General features: G+C 46.0%; 1 protein-coding gene across 1 annotated transcript in view; it reads left to right on the forward strand.

Annotated features, from left to right (window-relative positions):
- Window positions 1–16,780, forward strand: part of LOC124798079 (bursicon-like) — a 49,125-nt gene that overhangs the window by 12,204 nt on the left and 20,141 nt on the right. The window contains exon 2 of the mRNA XM_047261318.1: window positions 14,074–14,398. Coding sequence (XP_047117274.1) covers window positions 14,074–14,398 — 325 coding nt within the window. The remainder of the gene's footprint in view (window positions 1–14,073; window positions 14,399–16,780) is intronic.

Below are 16,780 nucleotides of genomic sequence, written 5' to 3' on the forward strand. Positions count from 1 at the left end.
TCCCAGTTTGTTTTTGAATATTTTTGAACAAATTCTTAGTTGATTTCTGAACGAATAATAAGGTCATTTTTGAACGCTTGCATAGCTTACGTGATGTTTCTCCGAGGGAAATCCCCGTCGCATCTAGAAATAAAAAACTTTCCCGGAGATTAAAGGGGATGGGGCTACATGAGCTGAGCCGAATACACCCGACCAGATAAATGCCAATCGCTGTTGGTTTACGTGGTTGACTGGGTGTGCGAATGAGCAGCTTTGTTGTAATTATTAGCGAAATCCATAAATTCAGACTACCGAAGTGGAAATAAACGACTAAAAAGAATAACAGGTACTTAAGATTACAATTATCTTCTAGGCGCATCTGAAAAAATGAAAATTTGATAGAAAATTTTTGCAGAAGGCTATGCTATTAAGAGCCTCGGTTAGTAACCGCTTCTATTTCCAGAATAAGTCGGAAAAGCGCTAAAAACACGTTGTACGAACATGTAATAATGCCTATCCAGATGCGAGATAACTGAACCGCTGATTGTGGCAGGGTTACCGAAGTTAACTGGAGAATAAGTTTTGACAGTGGCAGGAATAGTTACATAATTAGTAATGACAGGAGTGTGTGGGAGGACGAGGAAGGAGAAGAAACGGGGACAAGACATAAATAGTAGGGAAGAAAATGACGATTCCAAATTTACATAAAAATTTCGTACTGATATTTTCTATCTCATGCTTGAGAAACTGGACCATACGAATAAAATGTGACACTATTTACTAACTTAATGCTTTTTCTTGTAGTAGGCCTAATACGCATTTCATATTGGTACTTCGTGCCTTATATTGAGTCGTGTTACTTACGTAAATGAGGTACAAATAAATGACCATTTGTGCCAAAACACACTCGCTTATTTACCATGTGTTACAATTGCTGACATTGGAAAGGGCTATTTCGTTTTCTCTAGCAGACACTAACAAAATAGACATGATCGAATCGAGGAACCACACCAATATTGGCTGGAACCGCGCGACCGCTACGGTCGCAGATTCGAATACTGCCTCGGGCATGGGTGTGTGTGTGTGATATCCTTATGTTAGTTAGGTTTAAGTACCTCTAAGTTCTAGGGAACTGATGACCTCAGAAGTTAAGTCCCATAGTGTTCAGAACCATTTGAACACCAATATCGGGTACTATTTGTATTAGAAGCATTTACAGTATTTGACAATGACAATTTGATTTTTCATGTAGCCATATGTTTGACAAACTTTGATGAAGTAATCGATTCTTTCATAGATAGGAAAGCACACCAGTAGTAGAACAAACTGTGCATCACCCCTCTCTCCATTGATGCCAAATTTATTCAAGATAGATATGGAAACATCGCAATGACGTCATGGCGAGAAGTTCAAATTTTGGCGGGAAGATGGGGCAACTGGGCTACCTCCACTAACGTAATCCCCTCCCCTCTGCCCTTCCCACCTTTCCCCAAGAAAATGGCGGGAAGCTCAAATTCCAGCAGGACACTGCAACACACCACAGCTACCTCCACTAACCTAAGAAAATGGCGGGATAATAGGGCACTTGGGATACCTCCACTAACCTACGTCATCTGACCGCCACCTCTTCCTAGGAATTGGCGGGAAAAAGACTCAGCCTGTGCTGGATAGGATGGACGTAAGTCTTTATTTAAACAATTTGAGGCAGTACCTCCATCCAGTGTGATCACTATGAAGTCCGGAGACCAACTGACCTAGTACACACTACTGCCGTGAGAGGGCGCCTCGTCCCTTCTGTGACGTAATCCAAGATGGTGGTCTGGAGGGGAAAAATGGCGGGAAAAGGACTCAGCCTGCGATGGGCTACTGGAGAGAGGAAGGAGTGTACTTTACTTATTTTTGGAACTATTTATTTAGTGACGGATTTGACAAACTATATTTATTACACTGATGCAAAACACTCACTCTGACGTGCTTGAGGTCGCAGTAAATAGTCTACAGAAAAGCAATTTACTGTTAAATAATGCAGTACACTGACGTACAGACAAGTAACAACTCATAAAGTGTCAAAATAATGCATGTAAAACGCTGTGCAGACACACTTGCTAACTATAAACTGTCGAAATAATGCACTGCACAAACACTCAGTGCACATAAAAAAACGCATCGTATCAGCGAAGTGTTGCAACGCACGCACACGCTTTGCAAGGACAGTAAGACGCAAGCCAATGCCGAAGCGCGAGCCATTGCTGTCACGCCATTGCCAACAGCAGGTGAAAGTCGCATCTCTTTTTGGGTACACAGAGTTCTTCGAGTATTCTACTGAATGTCTACGTAAAAAAGTGGCAAGTCACACTTTGGGTCTTGTACGCATGTTTACCATTGCTGGCGCTAAACCTCTCCACCTGTGGATACTGACGTCACAGGTAGCGCTCTAGAATTCTGGTCCAGTGTTTCCCTGAATACCACAGGGTGCATTGTTCCTAGGAATCCTAACGACACATAAGAACTGTGTTTACTATGGCTGATGCATCGCTGTAAAATGCTCGTGTAGCTATAATTACACCATCTGAGTGTATCTGAAAGATTCTCAATGTTATAATGATGTCACATGGCTATTTAAAATAAGAGCGTAGTCGACCTCTCGGAAATTGTATTTTGTCCCAGAGATAGTTAATGGTCGCTTTTGTAGAAGCCTTCGTGATGTCTTAGCTTGTCTGCATGGAAGTTCTTGACCTAACAGAACCTGATTACGAAAATAGCGCAAAATAACGCTGAATGCCTTCCTGCTGATGGTCCTAACGTGGCACCCCATCCATCACATGTTACCCTTCCTGGAAATCGTTAAGTCCTGCTTTCAACAAACATCTCTGAAACAGTAATGCTCTCATCTACATCCTGGCACAAAAGATGTCTTGTGAATGAATGGAGCATTATGATTAGATCTTATTGAATTTACCTACCAAATTACTGATTCTCTCCAGATGAGACTTTCAGCAGCAAAAATCTATTTTGTACAGATCCCCATATTGCACCGACAATTAAACCCGACAAAGTGGCATACTGATCGACAGATATGGAAAGACTCAATTACACTACTCTGCCACTGAGGAGGGGAGCTTGAATATTAGATTGTGAAACCGATTTGCAACTTGGGAATATATCACGGCATACCGTGTCGATATAGTAAACACACAATTCGTATCATGACCCATACAAAATCGCCCCTTTTACATCATTCGTATAGCTATCGACCGCCAGACACTTGTACATATACTGCAAAGAAAGACAGCATAAGCACATGCATCGTAGGTGCACTAGATATTTCCCGCGAGGTCAGGCAGTCATCCACCCCTGACATGTGACCAGAGCGCCCTCAGTGGACCGAAGTCACTCTCAGAACTGTTCTACAAATTCGGGGTCAGCTCTCCTCAGCAGAAACGCGTTACTGTTTCTGGTTCTGACCTGGTTGGTTGGTTGGTTGGTTGGTTGGTTGGTTGCTTGCTTGCTTTGCTACACCCATCTACAGACTCTGGGAGTGCAAGAACATATGTAATTCCTCATGGTTTGCCAGAATATCATACCATTTTCGCGATCCTTGTCGATATCAAGCACATAGCAATATCGCTTGCATGGCAATATCACTCGCACACCATAATTATAAGATATAGACTGTAAATTATTTCTCTACAAACCTGAAACTTTAGTTACTGAATGGTTTACAGCATACTCCACCTCGCTAGAAACTTATCCCGTCTCTGAAGACCTTTACGTGAAAACTCGAAAAAAATAGAGGAAACTGGCATTTCCACTCGCGAATACTGATGTCAGTGATATAACAGATTCCAAATCACCCTAACAATTTATAAACTCATCTACGGTGTTTCTCATGTCTAGAGAACCAGCAAACGTGGCTTCCACCCGTCTGTCACCTGCTAGATGCATACAACACACACCACAATCGATATTCTCTCAACCAAATGAAGACGGGAAATGTGAAGAAGCAGTCAAGCGGACAATTTACATGGGAGGGAATACTAGTCCGGCGACACATGCGCATACACAGGCATACAGAAGACAGAGCAAACCCACTGCGAAAGTGGAATGTGCGAGTGGACGCAATGGAGTACATTGTATACTATGAACACCGACCAGAAAAATGGTGATTTTGCGCAAGGTGTTGGAAGCTGTACTACATTTAAAAGCAGTTTTAGAACACGGAACGAGAGGTTATGTGACGATCTTGTGGGTAGAAGTGGGATAAAAAATCGATATAATAGCGAAAAATGATCGAAAATACGTATAAATTGAGGGAAAATACGCTGAAATGAGGGGAAATTGAGGAAATATACCCTTCGCTGCACTAGATATTTCCCGCGAGGTCGGGCGGCCATCCACCACTCACGCGTGATCAGGGCGCCCTCAGTGGAACGAAGTCACTCTCTAGGGCTGTTCTACAAACTCAGGGTCGGCTACCCTCAGCACAGGTCTTCTGATTGGCGCAGAACAGTCCTTGTATATGGGAACAAGTATGCGACAGCAAGAGGAATCCGAGAAAACGTCAACATGGAAGCGAAGGGAAACACTTTTTTTCGTCGAGGAAGCCTGCCTCTAAACTTACATGCATCTGCGGTAAAGGATAACAGAGTGTGGATGGAGTGATCGATTGAGATGGAGCTCTAACGATGTACCATTTAATGGCAAACTGAGGATGCATTCTAGAGAGAGAGGGAGATGTTGGCGCAGGTCATTTGACCAGTTTTTGCGCACTTCTGTCAGGATGCATCAGTCGCATCGGCTGCAAATTAAATCGGTAATGGTGCTGCAGTGTGGGTTGGTCAAAGACGATAAAATTTGAAAGACCTCCTCGCACTGTAACATGGCGAGAATGCACTGTGACTCCCATCCACATAGAGATAGAGCGTACATTAAGCACTCTTCTAGAGGAGCTAGAAACATGTAGAGGGCTGTGTGGTATACTTTGTGCAGTACTTCCATTCATGATTTACTCTCGAACATATACATCATCAGTCATCTATCTTCATTTGCAGTGATACTCGCAAAGTAGAGAAGGGACGGTTTAGCTATGATACTGAAATTGGGAAACATGGTGTCGCATCATTGGTCATTGTTGAATTTACTGTAAAATTGCTAAAATTGTTCACACTATCGACTGTGATGCTTATTATTTCAGTAAATCGACGGTGTCTTTTCCATCCCATCTGTCCACTGGTACGTTGTTGGTTATGACATAATTATTGACTGACATCACTTGTTTGAGTTGGAGAAAGAGTTTTGGTGGAGGGGTAACAGCGTCTGGGGATGGCTAGCACCGAAACAGTGATCGCGTACATGACTCCAATATGAGGAATCAGTCGAAATGGAACGTAGAGGCATCAGCTATTCCATCACTGTGACAGATGGGTTTAAATGTAGAGGTCGTCAGTCACCTTCAGACAGCAGTTTGTAAACTCCCCACATCGCCGCCAGCCTCTTCCAGTTTCCTTATGTTGTAACTATCCTTCATTTAAAATGATACAGTGTGTGTGGTGTGTTATAGTAGCAGCAGTAACAACATGACTTATACTGTGCGAAGTCTAGTTTTCTGTGAGAAGCAATGGATAAGAATGTGTTAATGTCAGTTTAGAACCTGACACAGACCTTGAAGTAGTGAGGGGAAAAAACAATATGTATGGCAGTGTACAAAACGTGTTACAGCAGAAAGAAACAATATTTCAAACAACGACAAAGGGCCATAGGGAGATTCTCTTCGAATTATACTATAGTTTGTTAGATACGGTCATCCTGCTACAGTACAGGCGATACACCTTTACACTGGTCTGTGCTATGGATCATTAGCTGTATATTTAATACTATCATCACGTGTGCTCGATGCCAGCATGTGGACGGTATTTATTTTCGATATATGGGAGGAGAGAGATGTGGCAAAACCCTTATAGAGTTCTCTATCGGATGAAGTTAATGGAGCTTTTATAGTTTGTAATTTTTCTCTGTTGGCTGGTACAGAAAACGAAGATAGCATGTTGGGGTGATAGACGTTAATGGGTCCTGAGGGATGCAGATCTGCTTCGGACAGCTGTATGTGTGTGTGTGTGTGTGTGTGTGTGTGTGTGTGTCTGTGTGTGTGTAATCTTATGGGACCTAACTGCTAACGTCATCAGTCTCTAAGCTTACACACTACTTAACCTAAATTATCCTAAGGACAAACACACACACCCATTCCTGAGGGAGGACTCAAACCTCCACCGGGACCAGCCGTACAATCCATGACTGCAGCGCCTTAGACCGCTCGGCTAATCCTGCGTGGCACTTGTAGTAGTTTGCAGAAGCACCACAATGCAGTAGCAAAATCCTCGTCCTTCTGCCAGTTCCCATACTGTCTTTTATACTACTTCATGTTGCAGGAGCAGGCTTCGTTTGGCGCTGACCTTACACATCGTGTACGGTTGGCGGAGCTACGACATATGTTCCCATTTCCATCGAATGGTCAAAACACAGTCCTGTCACACTCAGCTTAGCCTGTTTCTACATGGGTTGCAGAAGGTGGTAGATCTAGCTTTCACCGACTTCTACTCAGTTCCGATATAAATTGGAACGATAACATGCATAAAGCTGCAGATATGGCAGCAGTTGCAAGATGCATAGGGACTACCTAAAACGACGTTGGCATGCTACTGTAGCAAATAGTTTCGAGAAAGGTGAGTTGTTTCGACATATGAGAATGCCAGAAATATGATTCAGTAGTGGCTGTAATCATTAAAGGACTTCTCTATGGGATCCAACACAGGTATGTGGTAGAATGGTGAGACTTGATTACAAATCCCAGACTGCAGGTGTGGTAGCAGGTGAAAGCCGGGTGGAGGACACGTTTGCTGGTTCTCTAGACATGAGAAACACCATAGTTGACTCTGCAAATTATAAGGATGATTTGGAATCTGTTATATCACCGACATCGGCATTTGCGAGTGGAAATATCAGTTTCATCTATTTTTTTCGAGTTTTCTCGTAAAGGTCTTCGCAGACGGGATAAGTTTCTAGTTACTGAATGGTTTACAGCATGCTCCACCTCGCAAAAGTTTCGGGTTTGCAGAGAAATAATTTCCAGTCCGTATCTTCAGAATTATGTTGCACGACTGATACTACTATGCAAGTGATATTGCTATGTGCTTGATATCGAGAAGGATCGTGATAATGGTATGATATTTTGGCAAACCATGAGGAATTACATATATTCTTGCACTCCCAGAGTTTGGAGATGGGTGTAGCAAAGCAAGCAAGCAACCAGGTCGGAACCAGAAACAGTAACGCGCTGGTGCCAGGAGAGCCAACCCCGAATTTGTAGAACAGTTCTGAGAGTGACTTCGTTCCACTGAGGGCGCTCTGGTCACGTGTCAGGGGTGGATGACCGCCCGACCTCGCGGGGAATGTCTAGTGCAGCGACTGGTTTACCTGTGGTGCGTGTGCTTATGCTGTCTGTCTTTGCGGTATATGTACGAGTGTCTGGCGGTCGATAGCTATACGAATGATGTAAAAGGGGTGATTTTGTATGGGTCAGGATATGAATTGTATGTTTACTACATCGACATGGTACGCAGTGATACATTGCCGAGTTGGAGATCTGTTTCACACTAATATTCAAGCTCCCGCCCTCAGTGGTGATCTGTACAAAATAGATTTTTGCCGCTGAAAGTCTCGTCTGCAGAATGAAAAAAAAAGTGGACAGTGCTTCCACATCGGCAGCATCAATAATTCAGCAGGTAAATTCAATAAGAGCCTATCATAATGCTCCATTCAGTCACAAGACATCCTTTATGCCAGGACGTAGGAGCTTCTATACATTGGTGAGATTTTTTGCGTTTCGGAGATGTTTGTTGAAAGCCTGTCTTTACGATTTCCAGGAAGGGTAACATGTGATGGACAGGGTGCCACCTTTGGACCATCAGGAGTAGTCTGCGCTATTTTCGTAAACAGGTTCTGTTAGGGCAAGTATTTCCATGCAGACAAGCTGAGACATCACGAAAGCTTCTACAAAAGTGACAGTTAACTATTACTGGAACACTATACAATTTCTGAGAGGTCGACTAGGTTCTTATTGTACATAGCCATGTGACATCAGTGTAACATTGAGAACCTTTTAGGTGCATTTGTGACAGTGTGTAGTTACAGGAGCATTTCGTAACAATACATCAGCTGCACTTGGCTGGTAAACACATGCCCGGCTAGACGCAGCTTGTGTGTCCCGTTAGGATCACTAAGAACAATGCAGTCTGTGCTATTGTGGGAAGTAGTGGAATGGATTTCTCCAGCATCTGTGAGAGTGAGTTGCTAGGCTATTATGTCTTTGCTGGAGCGCAGATAGAGAGATTGATTGCGCCAGCAATGGTGAATATGTGTATGCAGTCCAGAGTGTTACTTGGAGCTTATTTATATAGATATGTGACGTCAGTATAACACTCAATGAACTCTAACTGTATACCCGAAAATAAGCGTGACTTTCACCTGCCATCAGCAGTGGCGCGATAGCAATGGCTTGCACTCTGGCGCTGGCTTGAGTCCAGCTGGCTCTGCAAAGTGCGTGTGAGTGTTGGAACAGTTCGCTGATACCTTGTGTTTTTTGCGTGCAGTGACTGTTGTGCACTACATTATTTTTGGGTGTTTAAGCATTGTGAGTGTGTTTGAATAGTGTCACACATGTGTTATTCTTTGACAATTTACGAGTTGTTTTTGTGTCAGTTGCATTATTTTTGAACAGGTGTGCAGGCTGTGCAATGCCTGATTTCGACAGTTGATGATTAGCAAGCATGTTTGGAGAGCATTTTACATGCATTATTTTTACAATTTAGAAGTTGTTTGGGTGTCTGCACGTCAGTGTACTGCATTATTTCGGTGATTTACAAGTAGTTTGCAGGTCTGTGAAGTGTATACTGAGTCCTTTTCCCGTCATTTTCCCCTCCAGAGCGCCATCTTGGAGGGAGGGGTGACGGCACCCTTTGGTTGCAGTACTGTGTACTAGGTCAGTAGGACTCCAGACCCAAGGGTGAATACACTGGATGGAGGTACTGCCTCAAATTGTTTATACACTCCTGGAAATTGAAATAAGAACACTGTGAATTCATTGTCCCAGGAAGGGGAAACTTTATTGACACATTCCTGGGGTCAGATACATCACATGATCACACTGACAGAACCACAGGCACATAGACACAGGCAACAGAGCATGCACAATGTCGGCAATAGTACAGTGTATATCCACCTTTCGCAGCAATGCAGGCTGCTATTTCCCATGGAGACGATCGTAGAGATGCTGGATGTAGTCCTGTGGAACGGCTTGCCATGCCATTTCCACCTGGCGCCTCAGTTGGGCCAGCGTTCGTGCTGGACGTGCAGACCGTGTGAGACGACGCTTCATCCAGTCCCAAACATGCTCAATGGGGGACAGATCCGGAGATCTTGCTGGCCAGGGTAGTTGACTTACACCTTCTAGAGCACGTTGGGTGGCACGGGATACATGCGGACGTGCATTGTCCTGTTGGAACAGCAAGTTCCCTTGCCGGTCTAGGAATGGTAGAACGATGGGTTCGATGACGGTTTGGATGTACCGTGCACTATTCAGTGTCCCCTCGACGATCACCAGTGGTGTACGGCCAGTGTAGGAGATCGCTCCCCACACCATGATGCCGGGTGTTGGCCCTGTGTGCCTCGGTCGTATGCAGTCCTGATTGTGGCGCTCACCTGCACGGCGCCAAACACGCATACGACCATCATTGGCACCAAGGCAGAAGCGACTCTCATCGCTGAAGACGACACGTCTCCATTCGTCCCTCCATTCACGCCTGTCGCGACACCACTGGAGGCGGGCTGCACGATGTTGGGGCGTGAGCGGAAGACGGCCTAACGGTGTGCGGGACCGTAGCCCAGCTTCATGGAGACGGTTGCGAATGGTCCTCGCCGATACCCCAGGAGCAACAGTGTCCCTAATTTGCTGGGAAGTGGCGGTGCGGTCCCCTACGGCAGTGCGTAGGATCCTACGGTCTTGGCGTGCATCCGTGTGTCGCTGCGGTCCGGTCCCAGGTCGACGGGCACGTGCACCTTCCGCCGACCACTGGCGACAACATCGATGTACTGTGGAGACCTCACGCCCCACGTGTTGAGCAATTCGGCGGTACGTCCACCTGGCCTCCCGCATGCCCACTATACGCCCTCGCTCAAAGTCCGTCAACTGCACATACGGTTCACGTCCACGCTGTCGCGGCATGATACCAGTGTTAAAGACTGCGATGGAGCTCCGTATGCCACGGCAAACTGGCTGACACTGACGGCGGCGGTGCACAAATGCTGCGCAGCTAGCGCCATTCGACGGCCAACACCGCGGTTCCTGGTGTGTCCGCTGTGCCGTGCGTGTGATCATTGCTTGTACAGCCCTCTCGCAGTGTCCGGAGCAAGTATGGTGGGTCTGACACACCGGTGTCAATGTGTTCTTTTTTCCATTTCCAGGAGTGTATAAAGACTATTTAAATAAAGACTTATGTCCATCCTATCCAGCAAAGTGTTTTTCCCACCAATTCCTAGGAAGAGGTGGCAGTCAGATGACTTATGTTAGTGGAGGTAGCCCAAGTGACCTATTTTCCCGCTACTTCCTTCAGTTAGTGGAGGTAGCCATGATGTGTTGCTGGAATTTGAGTTCGCCGCCATTTTCTGGGGAGGGGAGGGGAGGGGAAGGGGGAGGGGATTATATTAATGGAGGTAGCCCAATTGATCTATCTTCTCGCCAAAATTTGAAGTTCCCGCCATGACGTCATTGCGACATTTACATATCACCGCCATCTTGGATCCGCCATCTTGAATACATTTAGCAAGAATGGAGAGTGGGGTGATGTGCAGGTTGCTCTATACTCACACCGTGTAAAGCTGTAGGAGATCAGAGAGAGAAAAATGCTGGGACCTAGGAGTTGATGAAATGTGTACTGTCTCCTTATGTCTTGTATTTACTGGTCTAATGTTTCCTAAATTTAATTTTATATCACAGGAAAGTGAAAGTTACTTGCTAACAGGCAGTAAAGACTGACAGAAATTCTTCAGAAAATTTGCAGTCACAGATAATTGCAATCAGTATTAATTGTGAGTTTTTTTTTAAAGGGGACAGGATGTCAAACTGGCCGATGCGAGCAGGAGTGGTACGACAGGACATTTTAATTTCCACTGTCCAGAATGTTGGTTTGATGGCTCACATTACAAATTATGCATGTTTGAATTGCACGGAGCGGAATATGGTGACGTGTGATAGAAGTGGAATGCAGGTGGATCCACTTCTGAAAACTACTTTGGATGTAACGTGGGTGAGCCTACCCTGGACGTAATGTGGGTGGATCTGCCTCTGGAAACTATCCAGGACAGTGGAATGATGGAGACGTAAAATAGCCAGGACCTTAACAAAGGAATCATCCGTGCATTTACCTTCAGCCTTGTGGGGAAACTATGCAAAACCCGACATTGATGGCCACAGGATGGCTGTGCCACCAAGAGAAACGAAGGGGTACCGGCAAAGCCGTGTAGACTGCCGCAGCTCAAGTCCCAAGCAGTGCAGAGCTGATCAGCTTAGCGAATGATGGGACAGAAGGTGTTATTAAACATAAATCTGCAGATATTAAACAAAAATAGAGTGCAAGGGTGTACATGTACGGTGCAGACGTTTAATGGAAAAACGGTTACAGCATTAATTTAAATTTCTCAATTCAGTCAAAAGCCCATAGGAGTTTGACGAAGTGTCTCGTTTTGTCTCGACACGATGCTATAAAGTGCACTCTTGCACGATGCGCTACTTGGCCTCGGGAGTGTCGCCACACAGCTTGGGCAGTTGTTCTCACTAGCGGAGAAAGTGCCTGCACAGTCCACAGGTGGTGCAAACTGTGCACTTTAACACGCTTGCTGGGCAAATCGAGGCCTTCTCGTTCAGTTTACGTGTTTAGCTCTGTTTGTAGTCCTGGTGGTGAACACTGGATCCTATTTTTGGTGTACAGTACATAAAAATCTTCAAAAATAACTTTAACAGCTCTTTTTACTGCCAGTCGTCTGGAGTTTAGCCTGTCAGATGTATCGTAAGGGCTACATTGACTAATGGGAAGCTCAGGGTTCAATACCTTCACATAATTGTGTAACAACACTTGCTGCTCAGTGTTAGAAGCTAATAGGTTTGTAGACAGTGCGTGACTGAATGCGCTGTTGTACGAGGGTGGGACTGGAGCTGGATGGGGGATTACTGCTACGTTGCACGGGACCAGAGCAGTTGAGTGCTTATGCTGTATACTGGTCCAGATCAGGGTAGCAGGACGCTGTAGCGTTTAGTCCCCACGGCTCATTTGACAACGAGATTCTGAGAAATACGGCACTTTTGGCTGTTAAATTCGCAGTACCGGGAAGACACCCCCGCAACAAACGTTAAATTCGTATCGAATGTATTACATGTCTCGATCTGGTATTTCAGTGAAACTGCCGAAATCAGATACGAATAACGCCATCTACATCCTGTATGTAAGGAAAGGTTACACACCGCTCTCCTGATGGAGAAATAGCTTTTTATTGTTGTGCAATTGAGAGATATCGCGCTATGCCCTCTGGGGGAGAAAGAAATGTCTGTGAACTGGTGTCAGAATTCGACAACGGTACAGTTGTAGCCTACAGAGAGTACGGTTTACCGTTCCGCGGTACTGCCGCCCACGTGGGTCGGGATGCCACGGTTGTCACGCCAGTGTGGAAGCGACGCATTCAGAAGGGTGCCGTTCTGCGTTCTGCGTTCTGCTCCGTGCTGGATCTCGGCAACCCCACGTGATTAGCGCCGCAGACGGCAGCACAGCCAGCCAATACGACGTGGCGCACCTCGAGTCAGGAAATAGCATTGTCTGCAGGAGAACAGGTATCCACAGGGCCAGTGCGATAATATCTGGAGCACCACAGATGTCGGCACGCTGACAGTGGGTCCTGTTTGCGTCGATACGCCAGCAGACACAGTAGCCACTTATACAAAATGACAGTCACAATCTCATTATTTATTTTGCCGGCAACCGGTTGGCGATTGTGACTGTAATTTTGAATAATTGATTATAAGTAAATTAATCGCTGCTATCTCCACACAACTATGTTGTCTAAAAATTTAGACTCAGAGGCATTGCCGATGATATGCCTGACGACAACACTGTGCACCACACTGTCTTTTCAGAAGAGCTCCTGTTCTGCCTACAGAATCGTCACAGGGATATCCATCTAGTGAGGGTCCGAGGGGAACGAACATTGCGATATTACATTCATTACCATCGTACGAGCCCGTCACCTCTCATTACACTATAGGGTACCACTGGGGACACGATGCAGTCACCTCTGGTTCACATAACCAGTCATCTGGACAGCAGCCATTCTATTTTCGCCTTTTGCCCTATCTTTGACGTCTCTGTGAAGAAATGTTTCAACAAGATGACATAAGAACAGAGGTAGCCCATTCTGTCCTTAACTGTGTCGGTACAGGGATTGCACTGGCCAGCATGTCCTCCAGATCTTTGAGGTATTGAACCTGCTGGTCACAGGTTGCCGAGAGACTGCCACACCACTCCTTTCCAGGCACTAAGATTAGTGATTTGGCACGGAGTCGGAGCGCCACAGAACTATGTACTCCCATCTGTTTCTCGAGGTGAGTGTGACGCAATGCCAAAGCGGGTCGGAGCTGTTGCTCTTGCGAGAGGTGACAATTCTCTGTATTAAGTTTAACACTCCTTAATCTCCCAAATCACCTACAACTTGATGATATATTCTTCCTTCTATACCGTGTGTGCACAATAAGTAAAATTTTATTTGCCGTTCTTCCCGATATTGCAATTTTAAGGCTCGAGAACGTGAATCGGCGCTGTTCTGACCATAAAGATCGAGTCGTTTTGGAACATCACAGAAAATGTAAATCCGGACAGCTCTCGGAGTGCGGTCGAGTTTGACAGAGAAGAAAGGCATTAGTACAGTCGAGGTGTCACCCCCGTACCGGGGCTGAAACCTGGCAGTGTTAGGGTCTGAACTGGCCTAGCCCACTTCCAGGGTGGTGGTGGAGACGCTGGAAGCTGGTCCCCCAGTTGGCGGTCGAGGCTGCTGCAGCCCAGTTTCAGAGCCGGCGTGTGCAGGGGCGGGGGCGGCGGCGGCGGCGCGCTGGTGGCTGGTCGTGGCCGCCGCGCTGCTGGCGGCGCCGGCGCCGGCGCCCGCCGTCGTGCGTCCCGACGCCTCGGAGGCGTCGCAGGCGCCGGAGCGCAGCCCCGCGGACGAGTGCCAGCTGACGCCCGTCATCCACGTGCTGCAGTACCCCGGCTGCGTGCCCAAGCCCATCCCCAGCTTCGCCTGCACCGGCCGCTGCTCCAGCTACTTGCAGGTCCGTACACTACACAGTTCTAAAAGTACTCGCGTAGAATCGTGCAGCCAGTAAGTGTGCCCAGCGGTTGGAGACGGCAGGTTGTTCCAGGGCAGCGCCAGCTTGCCGAGCAGCCCTGCCTGCCCACGTGGGCCCGGCTGAGCGCCAGCTGCTCGGCCGCCGCTGCCCGCCTCTGCCCGTGGCCGCGCCGCCTCGCCTCGTGCAGCTGGCTGCAACACTCTGGTTTACGAGAAGGAAACTTCCGTCCAGAGTCTGTTGTGAAATCTTACAACATATTGGTTTTCTTCTTCTGGCCCATTGCAGCTACGTTCGGTCCTTCCATCTCTTCCCATGCATCTTTTACCTTGCTGAACATATTGCCAAAAATATAGTGGTATTCTTAAATCTTCCACTTGCAACAGATTGAATATCCGTTTTCGCCACTTTTCTTCAGCCTATTTTCAATTCCTTCCTAATACTTGTTCTTCTTTCATTAACTCATTTTGTGAATACTGCTGTGTTTTTGAGGAAGTTTCACTGTGTTAGCTCATAAGCTTCCTTTACCTTTCTGTTTCACTAACCAAGATTCACACCCACACAGCAAATGTGGTACTGACATAACTTTATAAAATTTTAGATTAATTTCTGTCCTACATTTTTTAATCTTCCAGTTGTAACGTTAGGTAACACAAATTCTCAGTTGTGTGTTTTTAATGTCCATCTCCTCTGTGTGTTACCACGATCACTAAAAACTGAAATCCTGTGATTTTCTTCTCTGTTATTATTCTTCCCCTTATTGTGTTCCTCCCTTACGAAACCGTCACTGTTGTTTTCTGTACTGATGTCGACATGTTATATGTCTAACGTTTTTTGTGTAATTCATAGTCAGCTGTTGTATGTCTAATGAGCTGCAGGAAACGAATAACCTCTTCTCGGTCAACCCAACTGGATTTTGTAAGCATCAGTCGTGCAGAACCTAAATTGTGCGTTCTTCACACGATATCCTGAGAGACGTGGATAACGGAAGACATGTACATGCAGTAACTCTTGTCTTCCAGAAAAGCATTAGTCGGTGCCACCCCAACACTTCTTACCGAAAGCGCAATCGAGAAATTTTTGGCTTGTTTGAAAATTTGGTAGGCAGAACGCAGCATGTTATCTCGGATGGAGAGTCATCGATAGAAGTAGGAATAACTATGAGCGTTTCCCAGGAGACTGTGTGCTGTTCGTACATTTATTAATGACCTGATAGACATTATTAATACCAATCTCAGAGTATTTGCAGATGATGCAGCTATCTAAAATTAAGATGCATTTGAAAAATTCTGCAGAAAAATATCCATTCAGATCTCGATAAGATTTCGTAGCAGTGCAAAGATTCGTAATTTGCTTTAAATGCTCATAGATGTAAAACTGTGTGCTTCAAAAAAACGCAAAACCATAGTATCTACACTATAAAGAACCTGCAATTTGCGTCAAGAAATTCATTCAGTCTGTACGAATATAACTTGGAACGATCATACAGGCTCATTCGTATGTTAGGCAGGTGGCAGACTTAGGCTCATTGCCAGGCTAGTGGGGAAAAGGCAGACGTCTGCAAAGGAAATTGCTTACAAATCATTTCTGCGTCTCATCTTTGTGCCAAATGGTAGTACAGACGAAGTTGGACGTGTACAAAGAAAGAAAGCGTGAATGGTCACAGACGTGACTTGACTAATGACGGAGCGTCATGGAAATCCTGGAAAAACTGAACTGGCAGGCTTATGAAGAAAGATGCCATCTAATCCATGAAGGCCTATGTACAGAATTCATAAATTAGTATTATGTGAGGAATGCAGGGATATACTACAACGCCTTATGTATCGTGTAAGCAGGATTAGATTAGTTACAGAGTATACAGAGGCACTTAAGCAGTCAGTCTCCCTTGAATAGAGAATGCTCACAGCCAGAAGGCTCAGTGGGGTGAAGCTGTGTGAAGCTAGCAGGCAGGCGACCGTGCCACAGAGAGACACTCGCGCTTCCTGCAGGCAGATTGTGAGGAGGAGGAGGAGGAGATTAGTGTTATCGTGCCGTCGGCAACGACGTCATTAGCGATGGAGCACAAGCTCGGATTAGAGAAGGACGAAAAGGGAAGTCAGCCGTGCCCTTTCAAAGGAACCATTTGCCCAAAGCGATTTAGAGAAATGACGGAAAGCCTAAATCGGGATGGTCACAAAAGGGTTTGAACTGCCATCCTCACGAATGGCCCAACTGTGGCCTCCTGAGCGGCGTGTTGGTCCTCTGGGAGGATTTCAACACAAGTTGGAGGTGTTGCACCAGTTGTGCAACGGTGCTGGTATCACACCTGTAGACGATGTTCTGGATGTCCAGGGAACACAGACGCCCGCCAGAGCCGTCGTAATG

The sequence above is a fragment of the Schistocerca piceifrons genome, chromosome 5 (assembly GCF_021461385.2).
Source record: "Schistocerca piceifrons isolate TAMUIC-IGC-003096 chromosome 5, iqSchPice1.1, whole genome shotgun sequence".
In the NCBI taxonomy this organism is placed as follows: domain Eukaryota; kingdom Metazoa; phylum Arthropoda; class Insecta; order Orthoptera; family Acrididae; genus Schistocerca; species Schistocerca piceifrons.